Below are 16,186 nucleotides of genomic sequence, written 5' to 3'. Positions count from 1 at the left end.
TCTAATGGCGGGCTTGTTATCCATTCTATGCTTTCATAATTTCATGATGAACGAACGAACATATGTCGAACCACAATTATAAACTCCTCGTTCATTGACCCGGTCCCAGATAAACTTACGTTTGCTCATGCGGATTGTTTTTAATGGTCGGAAAAAGTGTCGCGCACAACAAGGTTTGTGGTACGAAAGACGTATTGAGTCGGTGGTAGTAGTAGTAGTAGTAGTAGTAGTATTTTTTAACGTTAGCATGTCATTGTATAGCGAGTGTTATCGATGAGACGGAGCACGTTTTAGGTTTCATTGATTCTTTTTCTGGCATATTAGCTTTTAGGTTAACATTCACACAAACTGTGTGTCGTTACTTCGGTGAACTGAGCAGGTTTGCATGTAAAAAACACAAAGCGAATGATCAAAATAACACAGAAGAAACTTGAGGCGTTCAAATTTGCGTTCGTTGAAACATCCCATAACTTCCCCTCAGCTTAATATCAAGAAATAAAAACTAAAAAAACTAAACTAATTGAAAAAACTTCACACCCAACTTACTTCGCCTTCACCTATGTGTGTAGTGAAAGGAATCGTTTACGTATTGATTTGGACTTTGAACCCTTTGAGAAATATGGAAAGTACAGACACTCAAACGCACACATATGCACCAATTGAACTTCCATGTTTCTGAAAAGAATAATGTGTGCTGGCTAGTGGAGTGTGAAGCCTCAGTCTGCTCGCTGGAAAAACCTCATTATATGATCCCACCATCTCCGTCTACTTCCTGCCTGTTTATGGAAATCTGTGTGTGTGAGAGTGTGTGTGTGTGACGGTGTGTGTGTTTAGCCTTTCTGTCTTCAAGGATTCAAGGGCTGCCCTTTGTGTTGTGCGCCTCCACCTGCACGCTCCCATTCCTGATATCTTGACCTTAATACGTCTCCGTATGTGAGAATCTGCTCCGCAAACTGGCTGAGAAATGTAGCTACAAGAATAGACAAGCAGCTCTTCTCGCCACGATGTCTACAAACACTCGTCAACGGCGAATATAAGAGGTTTCACTGACATACTTAGCGTAAAAGAGTGAGATATTTCTGTCAGGAAACAAAAATAGAGCCACGAGGGTGTTGGTGGCTGCTCTGGATTCCCGTCATGAGGCAGGTAAGATTGGGACTTATTGGGATTTGGAGGTTGACCGGATTCTGTTCCAATTGACAAAACATTTGCCCCCAACATAATTCTGACAAAATGCAACCAACGTCTGTTAAAACTGGCAAAATTAATCCACAAATTGAGGAGAATAGGTCTGTTACAACTGACAATATGTTGTCCCAAACTTTTTTCTGCCAGTATGTAACCCAGAGTCTGCTACAATTTAAAATATTTTGCCCTATAATAATACTGATAGAACTCAACCAGGCCAAATGTTTCAATTTACAAAATCTAGCCTAGATATTAGACTTTTTTTTAAGTTTGGAATATTTAGCCTTAAAATAATACTAACAGAACGCAACCCAGAGTCTGTTAAAATGGAAAAAAATATTTTGCTCCAAAATTATACTCACAGAATGAAAGTTTAAAGTCTCTACAATTGACACAATTTTGCCCCAATTTTTTTTCTGAAAGGATGTAACCCAGAGAGTGCTCCAAGTTAACCATATTTGGCCCTATAATAATACTGACAGAACTCAACCAGGACTATGTAACAAGTCACAAAATCTAGCCTTGGAATAAGACTGTCAAAACAAAACCACAGTATTTTACAGTTCGGTATATTTAGCCTCAATATAATACTGACAGAATGCAACCCAGAGTCTTTTAAAATGAAAGAATATTTTGCTCCAAAATTTTACTGACAGAATGAAACTCAAAAGTCTCTACAATTGACCTAATCTTGCCTCAAAATAATCCTGTCAGAACGACATATCTACATGATTTAATCTGATTCATGTAGATATGAAGTGTGGACTCATCGTAACGACCCGTCAACGCAAGATCCGTGTCCATGACGACCCAACGGAGGTGGATTAGATACAAAAAGCATCTTTGAAAGAGTTTTTAGTCTCTTCTCTCCACAGCCAGAGCTGAGAGCCTTAAAGACTTTACTGCATATAGTAATTTACGGTAACGACCTGAACGCTCGAGACATTAGAGACCACCTGGTGCTGCGAACAATGAGCAATAATTGTGTTTGATGTCGGGTAATGTTTGAAAACAGCAATTACACTAAAGGAGAACATTGATACCTAGGAAGTGAAAAAGTCAACAACGAAACATCTACAGTATCACTCGCATGAACTTCTAGTTCTTCTAATCATTTTCTCCACCGTGAAGCATTGAAGCCTAAGATTAGACTCAATGACACAAATTTCACCATCAAAAACTTCCCCGACATGAGTTTTCTTCTGCGACTAAGAAACTACCAACCGAGATTGAAATCCTTTCGCTCGACTTCATCTCCGGGGGTTTAACAAAAAAAATCGCCTCGGCTTAAACTCGCTTCGCTGCAAAGCTCCTACGAATCAATTGAACCCACAGAGGAGTTTAACAGCAGCCAGAAACAATCCAGGACAGAAAAGAGAATCAGAAGATTTTTCAGCAGATAAAGGGGATAAAATGATGGTGATTCTGGGAGTCGGTCCATTTGCCACTTCTGTGACCACCGGCCCTCTTCCTCCACTTCAAATATCAGCAGCATGAAGAGAAGTCAAGATGTACTTACAAGATCTCATCGTTCTGGAACTCCAGGACTCCGTGAGAGTCCTCGAAATCTTCGCCGCAGCCTCTCGCCGTTCCTTCCACCGTCTTGTACGGCAGCGTGACGATGCCACGGGCGCCCGACATCCTCAGCACCTTGACCTCCATGGTGCCCACGCTCTCGCTCACGTGGCAAACGGGTTCCTCGAAGGAAAATATACCAGCGTGGTCGTCGTCGAAGATGGTGACGGAGGCGGTGGACGGTAAGCCAAGGCAAGCGACGCAGTCCACGTGGTTGGCGGACTCATCTTCCTCCAGGTCCTCTCCGTCGGATGTCAGCACTTTCACGTTGGAAAGATGAATCAGGAAGTTCTCGTCCTCCTCGAAGATGTCGTCGTCGATGACCCCGACGCGGATTTCCTTCATGGTCTCGCCGGGCTTGAAAACAATCACACCTTCGGTGAACTCATAGTCGGAGCCGGCGTTGGCGGTGCCGTCTTCTGTACGATATTCCACTGAGATGGTCTTCGCCAAGTCCCCGCCACGCCGGGCCACGTTCACCGCCACGGTGCCGCAGTTCTCCAGACACTGGTAGGTGGCCGGATCGAAGAAGATCTTGGACACCGGGTCGTTCTCTCCGATGTCGGAGCGGACCTCGTGCATGCTGACGGCCTTCCTCGCCTGGTCGGCTGCGTGCTTCTTGAGAATGTTGCCGGCGCCGGTCATCAGCCGAGTGGCCTGGCAGCGATAGAACGCTCGGCTCTTCTGCTGCTGGCTCAGGACTTGGTAATTGGCCAGTTCTATCAGCTGTTCCACCTGGTGGGACACAGAGATAAGAACCTTTTTATCTCCAGTGGATTATTATCTCGTCCTCCTCACAATATGGAACCTCTTTCCTCTGACAGATGGACGACATCGATCACTCATCATTACACTTTTATTTGGAAGGCTTTTCGTGTCATTTTATATTTAATTGACTGTAATACAAATAAATATTTACAAGTCTTTGTTTTGTAAACATCCTTCAGAAAAGATAAATGTTCAAATAATCGAAGGTGTAATTCCTCTGAAACCACTACTAATATCCATCAGTAGTGATGTGTTGATGAAGCTTCATGAAATAGTGATATGTTGTTCAGAGGTCAGTAGGTGGCGCCATCACTTTTAAAATGATGTTTCATTAGAAAAGTTGTTCAAAACAAAGGAAAATAGAGCGGAGTCTCTGCTCTATTTTCCTTTGTCTAGTGGACTCTGAAGATAATGACACTGTTTCATGAAGCTTCATCAACACATCACTACCATCTAGTGGACTCTGAAGATAGTGACACTGTTTCATGAAGCTTCATCAACACATCACTACCATCTAGTGGACTCTGAAGATAATGACACTGTTTCAAGAAGCTTCATCAACACATCACTACCATCTAGTGGACTCTGAAGATAATGACACTGTTTCATGAAGCTTCATCAACACATCACTACCATCTAGTGGACTCTGAAGATAATGACACTGTTTCATGAAGTTTCATCAACACATCACTACCATCTAGTGGACTTTGAAGATAATGACACTGTTTCATGAAGCTTCATCAACACATCACTACCATCTAGTGGACGTTGAAGATAATGACACTGTTTCATGAAGCGTCATCAACACATCACTACCATCTAGTGGACTCTGAAGATAATGACACTGTTTCATGAAGTTTCATCAACACATCACTACCATCTAGTGGACTCTGAAGATAATGACACTGTTTCATGAAGTTTCATCAACACATCACTACCATCTAGTGGACTTTGAAGATAATGACACTGTTTCATGAAGCTTCATCAACACATCACTACCATCTAGTGGACGTTGAAGATAATGACACTGTTTCATGAAGCTTCATCAACACATCACTACCATCTAGTGGACTCTGAAGATAATGACACTGTTTCATGACGCTTCATCAACACATTACTACCATCTAGTGGACTCTGAAGATAATTACACTGTTTCATGAAGCTTCATCAACACGTCACTACCATCTAGTGGACTCTGAAGATAATGACACTGTTTCATGAAGCTTCATCAACACATCACTACCATCTAGTGGACTCTGAAGATAATGACACTGTTTCATGAAGCTTCATCAACACATCACTACCATCTAGTGGACTCTGAAGATAATGACACTGTTTCATGAAGCTTCATCAACACATCACTACCATCTAGTGGACTCTGAAGATAATGACACTGTTTCATGAAGCTTCATCAACTTTACATTTTCAGAGTCATCATTGCTCAGGACTTGAGTTCAACGTCATCAGACGGCATCATCTTTAAGGTCAAGCAAATAATGTCTTTCCTTTGATAATTCAGGAAAGTAAAATAAAGTAAAAGTCCCCTCAGTCAATTCCCTGGAGTGCAAAAGTCCAAATAGGTACCACAACCTGTGAGCCATATCAAGAAGTGTGGCGTCCCGAGCCAAACCTCGGAGGGTGGCACTCAACGCCTGAAGCTACTTAATCCTACAGAGTTAAGGCTTGAGAAAATTGCCTCAGGATGTATTGGGGAGCGAGGAGTCGACTGCAAACATCAGTTCTGAATGAAGTGCCCATTACAACAAAACTGCAGGTTCTTCTTTTCTACTGTTTGTTGCACGATTCCAACCATTTATGTTTACGCTCGCCCATCCATCCCACACTATGCCCATGTAAATAAAGTGTCAGTGCATGTCTCCGTTGGCCTCAGGTTTGGTTAGCATGTCACCATTCTCATCGCCCCGTTATAAACGTTCCTGTGGAAACGTCACGTCAGGTCGTCTGGACCCAGCAGGCGAATCATTACACCGCCTTTTAAAGAAATCCTCCGCCGTGTCTATCAAACCCACCTCCTTGTCTGGATGCTTCTGCTTCAGCTCCTTCAGGATCTTGGCCATGTCTCTCCTCGTCTCCTCTTCATCAAGGTCCTTCTCGTCAATATCCAGACCCAGGGTACCATCCAGGAAGTCCACACCGTGAGAGTTCAGCATCTTCCCGTCCATTTCGATATCCACCTGAGCGCCAATGCACATGTATTTAAGTAACATATAAACCCATAGTATACGTAACAGAATGTAAAACTGGTTAAATATATTAACCTCAATTATTTTTCTTGTGTTTCAAAAAGACGAAGAAAGAAGAAAGAAGAAGACTCTTGGTAAACAATTCTCACACATAGTAATTGAAATATTCCAAAAATGTAACAACGTATAGTTTGACCAAAACCAATTCAAAGTTTTTTCTTTTGTTTGTAAAGACGCGTCCTTTGACTGGCTGTTTTAGATCAAGGACGCTTGAGTTGTAACGGCACGATATCCACGTATTTACTTACCATGATCAATTGTGTTTCCGTAACGATATTATTCTACTGTGATACTGTGTTTTTATTTAAACTGGTAAGGATTGTATTAATTTTTTAATAGTTATTCAATATTAAAAAAAATGTTCAGATCAAAGATCAAAGTTTGTTAAAAATGACAAATTAAGTTAATTCAGTTTTTTATTAATATTAACAAAAAATACATGAACTGGGGATTTCACCTTCTTTGATGTAAAACAAGATGTTCTGAATTTATTGTCTATAAAACTAATCTCTCCAGGCTGTTACTCCAAAGCTTTGGAAAGATCTTCTCTCTCTTTGCGCTTGATAGATCTACTGACTCCTTTAAGTAACATCTTAAGACGTTCTTATTTGTTCAGGCTTTTCCTTGATTCTCTGGAACTCCTGTTGTGTTATCAGTTTTATCTTGACCTTTAAAGTATATACTTTATTGAATATTGTTTTGATTGTTTAAGCGCTTTGTGACCCTGGTCTGGAAAAGCGCTATATAAATAAAAATTACTTACTTACTTACTTACTTGCAGTTTTCAACCAAAATCTGAATCAGAAACTTTTGTTGCTCGTGTTGCAAACGCAACGTAAAAGGGTGATGAACAGTTGCAAACTACTTCTTAATCCTTTATCATTAATTTAGTGACAGAAAAGTACTTTACAGTTTTCTTTCTGACGGCTGCTGTTTGCATGTGTATCCCCTCGATGCCCATTTAACCAGATTTAAGAAGATTTAATTTAAGAGCACTCCCGGGCAATTCCGCTGGAAAACAAACTGAAAATATTTTTTTCTCTACAACATTTTTTCTTCTTCTACAGAAGAAATAAGGTTTAAATCCATACATTTTCCTATAATGTTTTGTTTTCTCTGAGCGAAAGGTTAACATTTGGAGTTTTGGATCATTAGTCATTTTTTGGGGACATACGTGTCCTTTCTATCTTATTGGATGAATATTTGCTTTCATAAGATGATTAGGCAGCGTCAGTCGCTAGAATACAAACGGCAACACTAGGTTTGAAGAATCCTTATTAGTTGTTCAAAGGTGTAACTATGAGTATCTTAACTACACATTGGCCACTTTCCCTTTATACTTATTCTGATTCAATTGTTGGCCCTTTTTAAAAACAAAAGATTCCATTTAAACTTCTCAAAAAGTCTTTCTACATCCTTGGTAAATAACTGGATCATCAGCTGAATACACACGGGTTACTAGAAGTCTTATAATATCCTTGAATCCTAATGATGAGAAAACATCTTCATAGTCAGTGGATTTAATAAGCAGACATTAACATGCAAATTAAAACAGTGTGTTTTATTGGTGAAATGAGGTGACTAATTTGATTTGTTGCAGATACACTTCCTCCGAAGAAAGAAAATATAATCTTTCTTTGGTTCCGCTGGTTTTCTATGAATGTAAATGAGGAAAAAGGAAGCGTTTGCTAATGTTTTCTGCCCTTGACATTTCAAGGGTAGTTTTAGGCTGATTTGTGATAGTATGCAGATGATTCATATCTGAATTGACATGATTTAAACTGAGGTCTACTCAGCTACAGTTTCAGAGACTATCGATCGTTAAAGCCTTCATCACTATTGTCTCTTTACCTTGGAAGGAAGTGGACGGTCGCCCTCGGTCTCGATGATCATCCCTCGCTGCTTCCCGGTCCTGTAACGCTTGTACACGTACTTGTAGAAGAGCAGGCGGCGGTCGGCGACCCAGGCGAACAGCACGCAGATGGGGAAGAAGAAGAAGGTGAGCAGCCCTTCCCACACTTGCACCACCCCGGGGGAGATGACCGACAGGATGAGGTAGAGCCAGATGTAGGCGAAGATACTCCAGGTGGCCGTGACGAAGAAGACCCGAAGATGCTTCACCTTCCTGGTCTCGCCGTCGGGCACCACGTACACGCAGAGGCCGATGATGACGAACATGTTGAACGCTGCCGAGCCCACGATGGTGGAAGGTCCGAGCGTGCCGGCTTCGAACCCGTGACCGATGACCTCTATGACCGACAGAAGGATTTCCGGAGCCGAGGAACCGAGAGCCATCAGGGTGAGGTTAGAGACCGTCTCGTTCCAGATCCGCACGGTCGTCGTGCTGGTTTCCCCGTTGGGTTTCTTGATGGTGATCTCTTTCTCTTGCGAAGTGATGACTTCGATCGACGCCATGAAGCGGTCGGCGATGATGGACACGCCCAGGAACATGTAGACCAGCGCCACAAAGTAAACCGTGGCTCTGGCCACCTTATCGCCAAAAGACGGGTTCAAGGGCTCCCATATGGGCAGGATGACTCCGGGTCGGCACTCCTCCGGCTTGCTGCATTCCGTTTTATTGGTGGACACGGCAGACACCGAGCTACCCAGGTTGGGCTCGGGTGGAGCTCCGGTTTGCGACGGCTGGACTCGGAGGAGGAGAACGACTGTGAGCACTGCTAACCTCAGAGCAAGGGACCCTGACGGGGAGTAATGACCCATGATGATGACCAGACCAGAGTTCAGCACCTATGAAAGATCAGGAACCTGCAAATAGAAGAGAGCACAAATTAACTTTTTGTGATGACCTTATCCATCCATCAACCCGCCAAACGACCTGTGTATCCATCGGTTAAATAGTCATTAAAAGTCGAGGGTGATACTCTCTCCAGAGTTTTGGATGTAGTAGGATCACAGAAAGATCTGGAGGTTTGTTTTCCGCTCTCAGATGTTTGTCCAGCTGGTTTAGAGAGTAGCTCTCACCAGAGCTCAGCGGGACACGATTCCACCTTCACTTCATGTCCCGCAGGAGCAACAACCTACCAAGCCTCAGGTCCTGCAGCCAGGAGTGGCTCGCTCTGATAACACCGGTGTCAACAGAGTGGGATATGGAAGACGTTTGGTCTCAATAAAGAAATAAATTATTAAAAATGAAATTGAATGCTCAAGCTGGCGACTGAGATAAGATGCCAGTTTTTAGGGGGAATTTATCACTAGTCTGCCAATAGATCTGCAGGTCTGGTATTGAATGTATTCCAGTGATTTAAAATTCATGTTTATTACATTTTTCTGAACGATGCAGAGACTTTTTGGAGACATTTCTAAAGAAAAAGTCTATGCTGTGTCCCAATGTGCCTTTCTGCACTTTCACTTAATATTCTCAGGGCACAAGTTTGTCGCGATGATTTGTGTGCGAAAATGTAGTGTGCAATGAGCACTCAAAAGGCAAGAAAATTGAGTGTGGATCGATGGACACTTTCCACCCTCAACGTCCTCCATCTTAGTGACGTAGACGAAGCTAAACTGAAGCTAAACTGAGACTAAACTGAAGCTGAACTGATGCTAAACTGAAGCTAAACTGAAGCTAAACTGAATCTAAACTGAAGCTACGTCACTGACAAGTGTCGGTGATAGTGTTTCAACGACTGGTTACATACAGTGTTAAAAAGTAGTAGAAAAAGAAGCTGTCGAGTCATTTCCTGTAAGTGTTTAGCTGCAGAGTTTGATTTGAGACAGTACTACACTGTAAGGGTGTAGCAGCAGAGTTTGATTTAAGACAGAACTACACTGTCCAAATTTGCAAACTTCACAAGTAAGTGCACTGTCTTACAGTGTACTGTGAAGCACTGCACTTATAGAAGTGCACGATTTAAGACATAGCATATTAAAGAACCACTTGCGACATAATTTTGTCAGCTTACCACATCAAAAACTTAGTGACGGTCCTAGGCATGAGCGACCTAGGCTCAATTTAGTGGGCAATATTTTGGGGCAGTACTATGATCATGTTAAAAAATGAGTATCCGGTTGTGCCTGTGCTTATATATCCATCGGTGTGGCCGCCGTAGCTGCGCGGCAGAAGCGTATTGGAAGAAAGTGTTCACAGTTCAGCTTCGAAGGAGAGAGAGGGCAGGGTTTCCACTTGTTCCTATAGAGCAAATACACTAGCAGAACCCACTCAACTTAAGTCCAAATGAAGCTCATGTCATGCTTACAAAAGGTACCCCCTACAAAAAAAGGCATATATTGTTTTTTTAAATTTAGCTAAATGGCTACTAGTGAGAAGGACGCCCACTGCGAAACTTAAGTAGGTCTGTGAGTCAAATCCCAAATATGGCCACGCACATCAAAAAAAGGGTTAGGGGGTAACGGATGGGATGTGTTTGAAGTGGATGTAAGATAAATGCTTCAAACGTAGTTTTTAATTTGGGCTAATCTACCAGAAGGCTGAACATTGGCCTCACAGAAAACACACAGTGCTTCAACAAGTGTGCACATCTCAGCACTTTCAACATGTAATGAGTAAATTGCATATTGTTGGCTCATTCTCTGAGGGGCAAACGAGGCACATTATTGGTTCGAGACCACTTGTTATGTAATTAACTGTCAACATCGCTGGGTTCACCTCAAAAGGCTTCATAATCTTGCAGGTGGATGCTAAACAGGCTGAGAGGCTACAAACAGTGATTCACCAGAGGTTTGAAAAATGCTACTATCTTAAGCCCACGGGACATGTTCAGCTGGAGTGTTGGAGATTCTGTTGCTCACTGTGACAATCGCCGCTGCTCTGTAATTATCCTCGAATACCACACTTCTATTACTGTAATTTCTTATCCCCAGGACGTCGACCGCCGTGGGTTCATAGCTCAGCCGGATGAGTTAAAGCATCATCCAGTATCGAAGGTTCAGATGCGTGGATGTGAGATTGTGATGTGAACGTGACGTCAAACAAGGTCTTGAGGGGTTGACACAGATAACGATGTTTCCGTGGCCGGGTTTATACGAGGAGCGATAAGCAGGCGTCGGGAATGAGGAAAATAATCCATGTTGGTGAGGAAGACAAGATTCCGAATCAATGGTTTACATGTTGCAATTCTTCCAGGAGCCGAGATCGACTTTAATTCAAACCGGAGTGCCCGGAGTAAACCCACGCAACACTGGGGGAGAACATTCAAACTCCACACAGAAGTGCTTTTACTCCCAACCTGGAAGCGAACCTACAACCTTCTGTGAGGCGATCGCACTAACCACTGCGCAACTGTGCGCCCGAAATTTAAATTGAAACTATTATAACAAATAATAGTTATAAAATAATTGTATACATAATGCTAAACCTGCTAGAAATGTAACATCCAGTAACACATGTTTTAATCTAATTAAAAAATGCAATTTATAATAATAATAATGTATATTATCCTGATAAATAGAGTTCTACGTGTTCGTCATAGAGTGGTTAAGACACGAGAATCTGCTCAATGAAAATAAAAACTATAAATGCTAATAGCGATGTATGCCTGAGGCTGAACAATATATTTTGCTGCATTTTTCATATTTATTTTTATAATTAATGTGATAACTTTGTAATGATAAGACACTTTAAATAAAATTGAATTGAATAATTGCTGCGTATTCTCTCTTTTTTTTGCCTGTAATGCTACGGGAGGAGACTTTAATAATGGACAGAAACCTTGGACACGGTATCTTGAGACAAATCCATCGTCCCTGAAAGAATAACAATAAATACGCAGCTGACACTTTTACTGTACTTTGATGATTCCATTCGCTTTGGAGTTCACTCTGCTGTCTGGTGTGCGGGAAAGATAAAGATGATTTAAAGCTACAATGTTTCAGTTGCAATAACACCATCGTTCCTCTGACAGGTGTGAATCAAGCGCCCCCCCTTCATCTGAACCTTATTAAACCAGGAGTTCCAGTGATGTTCCGGGAAACACCAGATTTCTCCATGTTACAGTTTGTTATTAAATCAGGTGAAGCGTGAAAGGTCTCAACACAATCTTTGTGCAATCAATTTTGGAATATTCATTTCATATTTCATTTACACCTTATCGGGGAAAACCCCCTTTTCTTCGTCCCAGGTACTCTGGGTCGTTCTCTACTGAACATGTTTGAGAAACAACACAATAAAACCAATGTTGCTGTAAAGGTCTTGAAACTCTTTGTCTCATGAACTAGTTAAAATGTACATAACGGTGATGCTTCCATTTCTAAGAGTTGATTCCTTAAATAAAGCGTGTGAATCTGAAGCAGACTGAGGAGGCGTCAAATAGCAGCGCTAATCCCTTCCGTCACTGTCAACCATTATCTGTATCATTTGTCGTTCCCTCTCACCAAACAATAAAAGTTCATTAACTCTGCTGAAACAATGTTCTACGCCAGCATCGTGTCGCTGCTCACAACTATCAAAACACGCTCCAACAATAGGAGCTTGATAAGAATTTCATTAGGAAGAAGAAACAAGTCATTAAATATGGTGCCAGACGCCGGACAAGGTCAGAATTCTACTGAAAAGGCACCTGAGGTGCGAAGGCGACGTCTCCGGGGTGAGACTGTGTTGTGAGCTTGATGAATAGAAGCTGAGCAGAACCGTAGGAGCCCAGTGAGAACAAGAAGGTTGAGCTGCTGCCAAACCAAAGACTTCACCAGTAACCAGGACACTGACTTTAGAGCCATCAGTCAGACCCCCAGTTGTGTGTGAAAATGTTGCCATTTCTCCCTACAAGTACTTGTTGTTTTGAACTATTTAATGAAATGTTGCTCCTTCATTTCGCCGCTTTTGTTTTGTCATTTGAGAGAAGAATAGCTTGTTACTGCTGTGCATTGTGAAGTACATTTAAAAACTAGACAATTCCCTGCCACGAAATCGCGAGAGTGTTGCTGTACGCTTTGACACGTAACGAAAAAACTATAAAAGCTACATAAGAGTCAAAACTGAAGTTGATAATTTGGACTTTTATCCACATTTAAAAGTTGTAATGGTGTTTATACGTGAACGTATGCCAGAGCAGGAGATGTTTGAAAGACGTTGCAGATTTGCGACTTTTTTTTTACCTCGTCCCATTCAGTCCTTATGGGAAATTTATCCAAGTTTTTCGTGACTTAAGTCGAGAAAAATGTATATTCTGGTGAAAAATAATAGCAGTGCGACTGAACCAACCGAGCCACACGTTTTGATATATTTTTTCTTTGTATGCGCTCAATGGTGCGGGGCGTGAAAAGTCTCAAAAACGGAAGGAGGACGAACAATAAGAACAGAGAAGAGAAATAACTAAAGTTATTATAATAACAATAGTTATTATAATAGCAATAGTTACCACTATTAAAGTTGTATTTGTATGTCTCTCCTAATGTAGCAGAAATTAAAGTTGTTCTTTGAACATGTTCCGCTTAAAGAAATGTGTCTTATGTTCAGACAATATTATTTTTTTGGGCGAAGTTGTTTGCAATGGACTTTGCCAAAAGAGAATCCAGGCACGATAACATTTTTGATTGCAAATATAAGTTAATACCAGCTACAGACTCAGTATGTTTCATTAAATAAGAAGCTTGTTATCTTCCTTTGATATGGACAAAAAGTGTCCAGATTTAGACTGAGTCGTGGTTGGCTGTCTGCCAGGCCTCACAACAAATCGATGTTTTTTGAGTTCTTATCCGTCAAACTCATCCCTTTCAGGTTCCTTTTCAAGTTCCAGCCAAGAAGAAGATCGTCAAGTAAAGAACATTAAAAACACAAACCTGCAGATTATCTTCCTGAATAAGTCGCGCTAGAATCACTTCTGTCGTGTCGATAAAAAAGAAGTGAACTTTTTTATTGTGTGAGTGTTCAAGTCCAGCATTGCCACAAACCACAACCCCTGTGCTGAGAGTCCAGGACTATAATGGAAAAATCTTTGTTATTGAGCTCACGCCAGGTGAGGAGTGAGTCTGATATCTGCGACTGATGAATCCAATTACCACGTGAGACTTGTTGTCGAGCTCTAACTGATTGTGTTGATTTTTTCAGATTTTAAACACCTTTCTTGGTTTCAAAGAATATCCAAATATTTAACCACATTTTGCGCATCATTATTTAAATTATTCCTTGACCTATGTTCTTTGTCTTTGTCTTTAGACTTAGATTGTGTCATCTTGTTCTTCCTCTTTATGTTCTTCTTATTTTATTTTTTATGTATTATTTTTTATTGTTTATGAAAAATTGCTGGCTATTGTAAAAAAACAATTTCCCAAAGGAGACCTCCTGAGGGATCAATAAAGTTTTACCTTACCTTACCTTACCTTACCTTACCTTAAAATATCAACATCCACCATTTTCTATAAACTACCCTGAAGCACAAACAAAACATAATTATGACTTCGTCGAAATGTATTACAATAAAAAAAGTGCATCTAAATTAAATAATTGTGTATGGGCAGCAATGGGGTTCACGAAGAAAATATACATTTATAAAAATAAATTTAAATTTTTTTAATTTACCATCTAGTGGCACTTTGCTAAATGTTTCTTAGCATTACATTCAGGTTTAAATATAAATGTTGTAACTAGACAATATGTCAATGCTCCTGGTTGAATTCTCTACAACAATAACTACTAAATATTTAAACATGTATTTACACACACGTATCACGCAACATGTCAAGGAATCTTCTCAGGATGGTCCTGAGGGTCTTCATCAGAACATATATCGCTTCAACATGAGCATTGTTTACAGTTGACTGCACAGTTTACTTATGCCGCGGTAGAGAGTTGAGCAGTACTGTCATAACGTTAATGACTCCATTGCACATTTTGTTGCAGGTTCTGGTTTATATATATACGGCAAATTATTCATAGGCTTTGTTGTTCTCTTGTTGAAAAATATTGTCCTCCCTTCTGTTCTTATTTATCTTCTTCTACACAATAAATTCTCTAAAATGTCTTTATGGATTTGCTTTTGTTGATGATTTTTTTCAAAACAACGTGGCTTTGCTAAGGGACTTCAAAACCAATTTGGAAACACATTTTTTGAGTTGAATATAAACCGCAATATACACCGTTGGCGTGAAGGGATTCCATTTTTTTTGCAATGTCAATCTAGGATCATACCGCCCTAAAGTGACTGAAGCTTCACTAAGGAAAAGTAGTTGTTTGTTTATGAAGCTTCATGAAACAGTGCCATGTTGTTCAGAGGTCAGTAGGTGGCGCCATCAATTTAAAAAGGATGTTTCATTAGAACAGTTGTTCAAAACTAAGGAAAATAGTGCAGAGACGCAATCTAGTGGACTCTGAAGGTAATGACACTGATTCATGAAGCTTCATCAACACATCACTACCATCTAGTGGACTCTGAAGGTAATGACACTGTTTCATGAAGCTTCATCAACACATCACTACCATCTAGTGGACTCTGAAGGAAATGACACTGATTCATGAAGCTTCATCAACACATCACTACCATCTAGTGGAGTCTGAAGATAATGACACTGTTTCATGAAGCTTCATCAACACATCACTACCATCTAGTGGACTCTGAAGATAATGACACTGTTTCATGAAGCTTCATTAACACATCACTACCATCTAGTGGACTCTGAAGATAATGACACTGTTTCATGAAGCTTCATCAACACATCACTACCATCTAGTGGACTCTGAAGATAATGACACTGTTTCATGAAGCTTCATCAACACATCACTACCATCTAGTGGACTCTGAAGATAATGACACTGTTTCATGAAGCTTCATCGACACATCACCAAGGAAAAGACTTGATTGTGTTTAATGATTCCATGATGAGAAGACGCTTTCTTCACTGAAGCTTCAGTGGGCAACATTTCAAAATAAATGATCTAAAACAGATCACTATCATTCCCATTCCCGGACCCAAGAGTGGATCAGTTGCTAAGGTGAACATCTTGTTGCATCTTATTTGTCGATCAACTGTAGCTGTAGCGATGTATCCTGGTCTTTCCGGAATAAAAACGGTGACATGGAGTCTTAAAAACCTTCCCTTGACACCAAGAGTTGCAACAATTGGAACTAATTGACCAGAGAGGAACCAAAGCGCTATGAGGTCCGATTCAATGGATCATTGTCTATTGTTGGTGCTTCTGAACCGCTGACGTTTGCACAGATCAATAGCGTTTTGGTTTGGGTCTGGTAGGCGTTTGTCATGGAGGAGGGCAGCAGCCAAGGAGGGTCATGACACCGGCGGGTCCCATCGGGTCTGAGAAGCACTTGAGAGTCTTAGCGCTTTAGAAGGTTTTTCTCCAGGGATGAATTGGGAATCACCAGTGGTGACTGAATATTGAATTGTCTTCATGAAAGACCGGAGTGATCGTGGTATTTGAAAGGGATGGATTCACAGTTTCTTTTTTTACGTCCAATATGAACTAC

The 16,186-nt window shown here is 41.0% G+C and overlaps 1 protein-coding gene across 2 annotated transcripts in view; it reads right to left on the bottom strand.

Moving 5' to 3' along the window:
- The window catches only part of slc8a1b (solute carrier family 8 member 1b), a 141,877-nt gene that overhangs the window by 116,638 nt on the left and 9,053 nt on the right, over positions 1 to 16,186 (bottom strand). For both annotated transcript variants that reach the window (XM_087803291.1, XM_087803290.1), the window contains exons 2-4: positions 7,647 to 8,561; positions 5,562 to 5,726; positions 2,708 to 3,498 (exon numbers count right to left, since the gene is read on the bottom strand). In XM_087803291.1, coding sequence (XP_087659417.1) covers positions 2,708 to 3,498; positions 5,562 to 5,726; positions 7,647 to 8,516 — 1,826 coding nt within the window. In that variant the 5' untranslated portion in view covers positions 8,517 to 8,561. The remainder of the gene's footprint in view (positions 1 to 2,707; positions 3,499 to 5,561; positions 5,727 to 7,646; positions 8,562 to 16,186) is intronic.

The sequence above is a fragment of the Callionymus lyra genome, chromosome 11, assembly GCF_982586985.1.
Source record: "Callionymus lyra chromosome 11, fCalLyr1.hap1.1, whole genome shotgun sequence".
NCBI lineage: Eukaryota > Metazoa > Chordata > Actinopteri > Syngnathiformes > Callionymidae > Callionymus > Callionymus lyra.
Note: the sequence above shows the minus strand (reverse complement) of the source record. Positions and strands in the feature narration are given on the sequence as shown.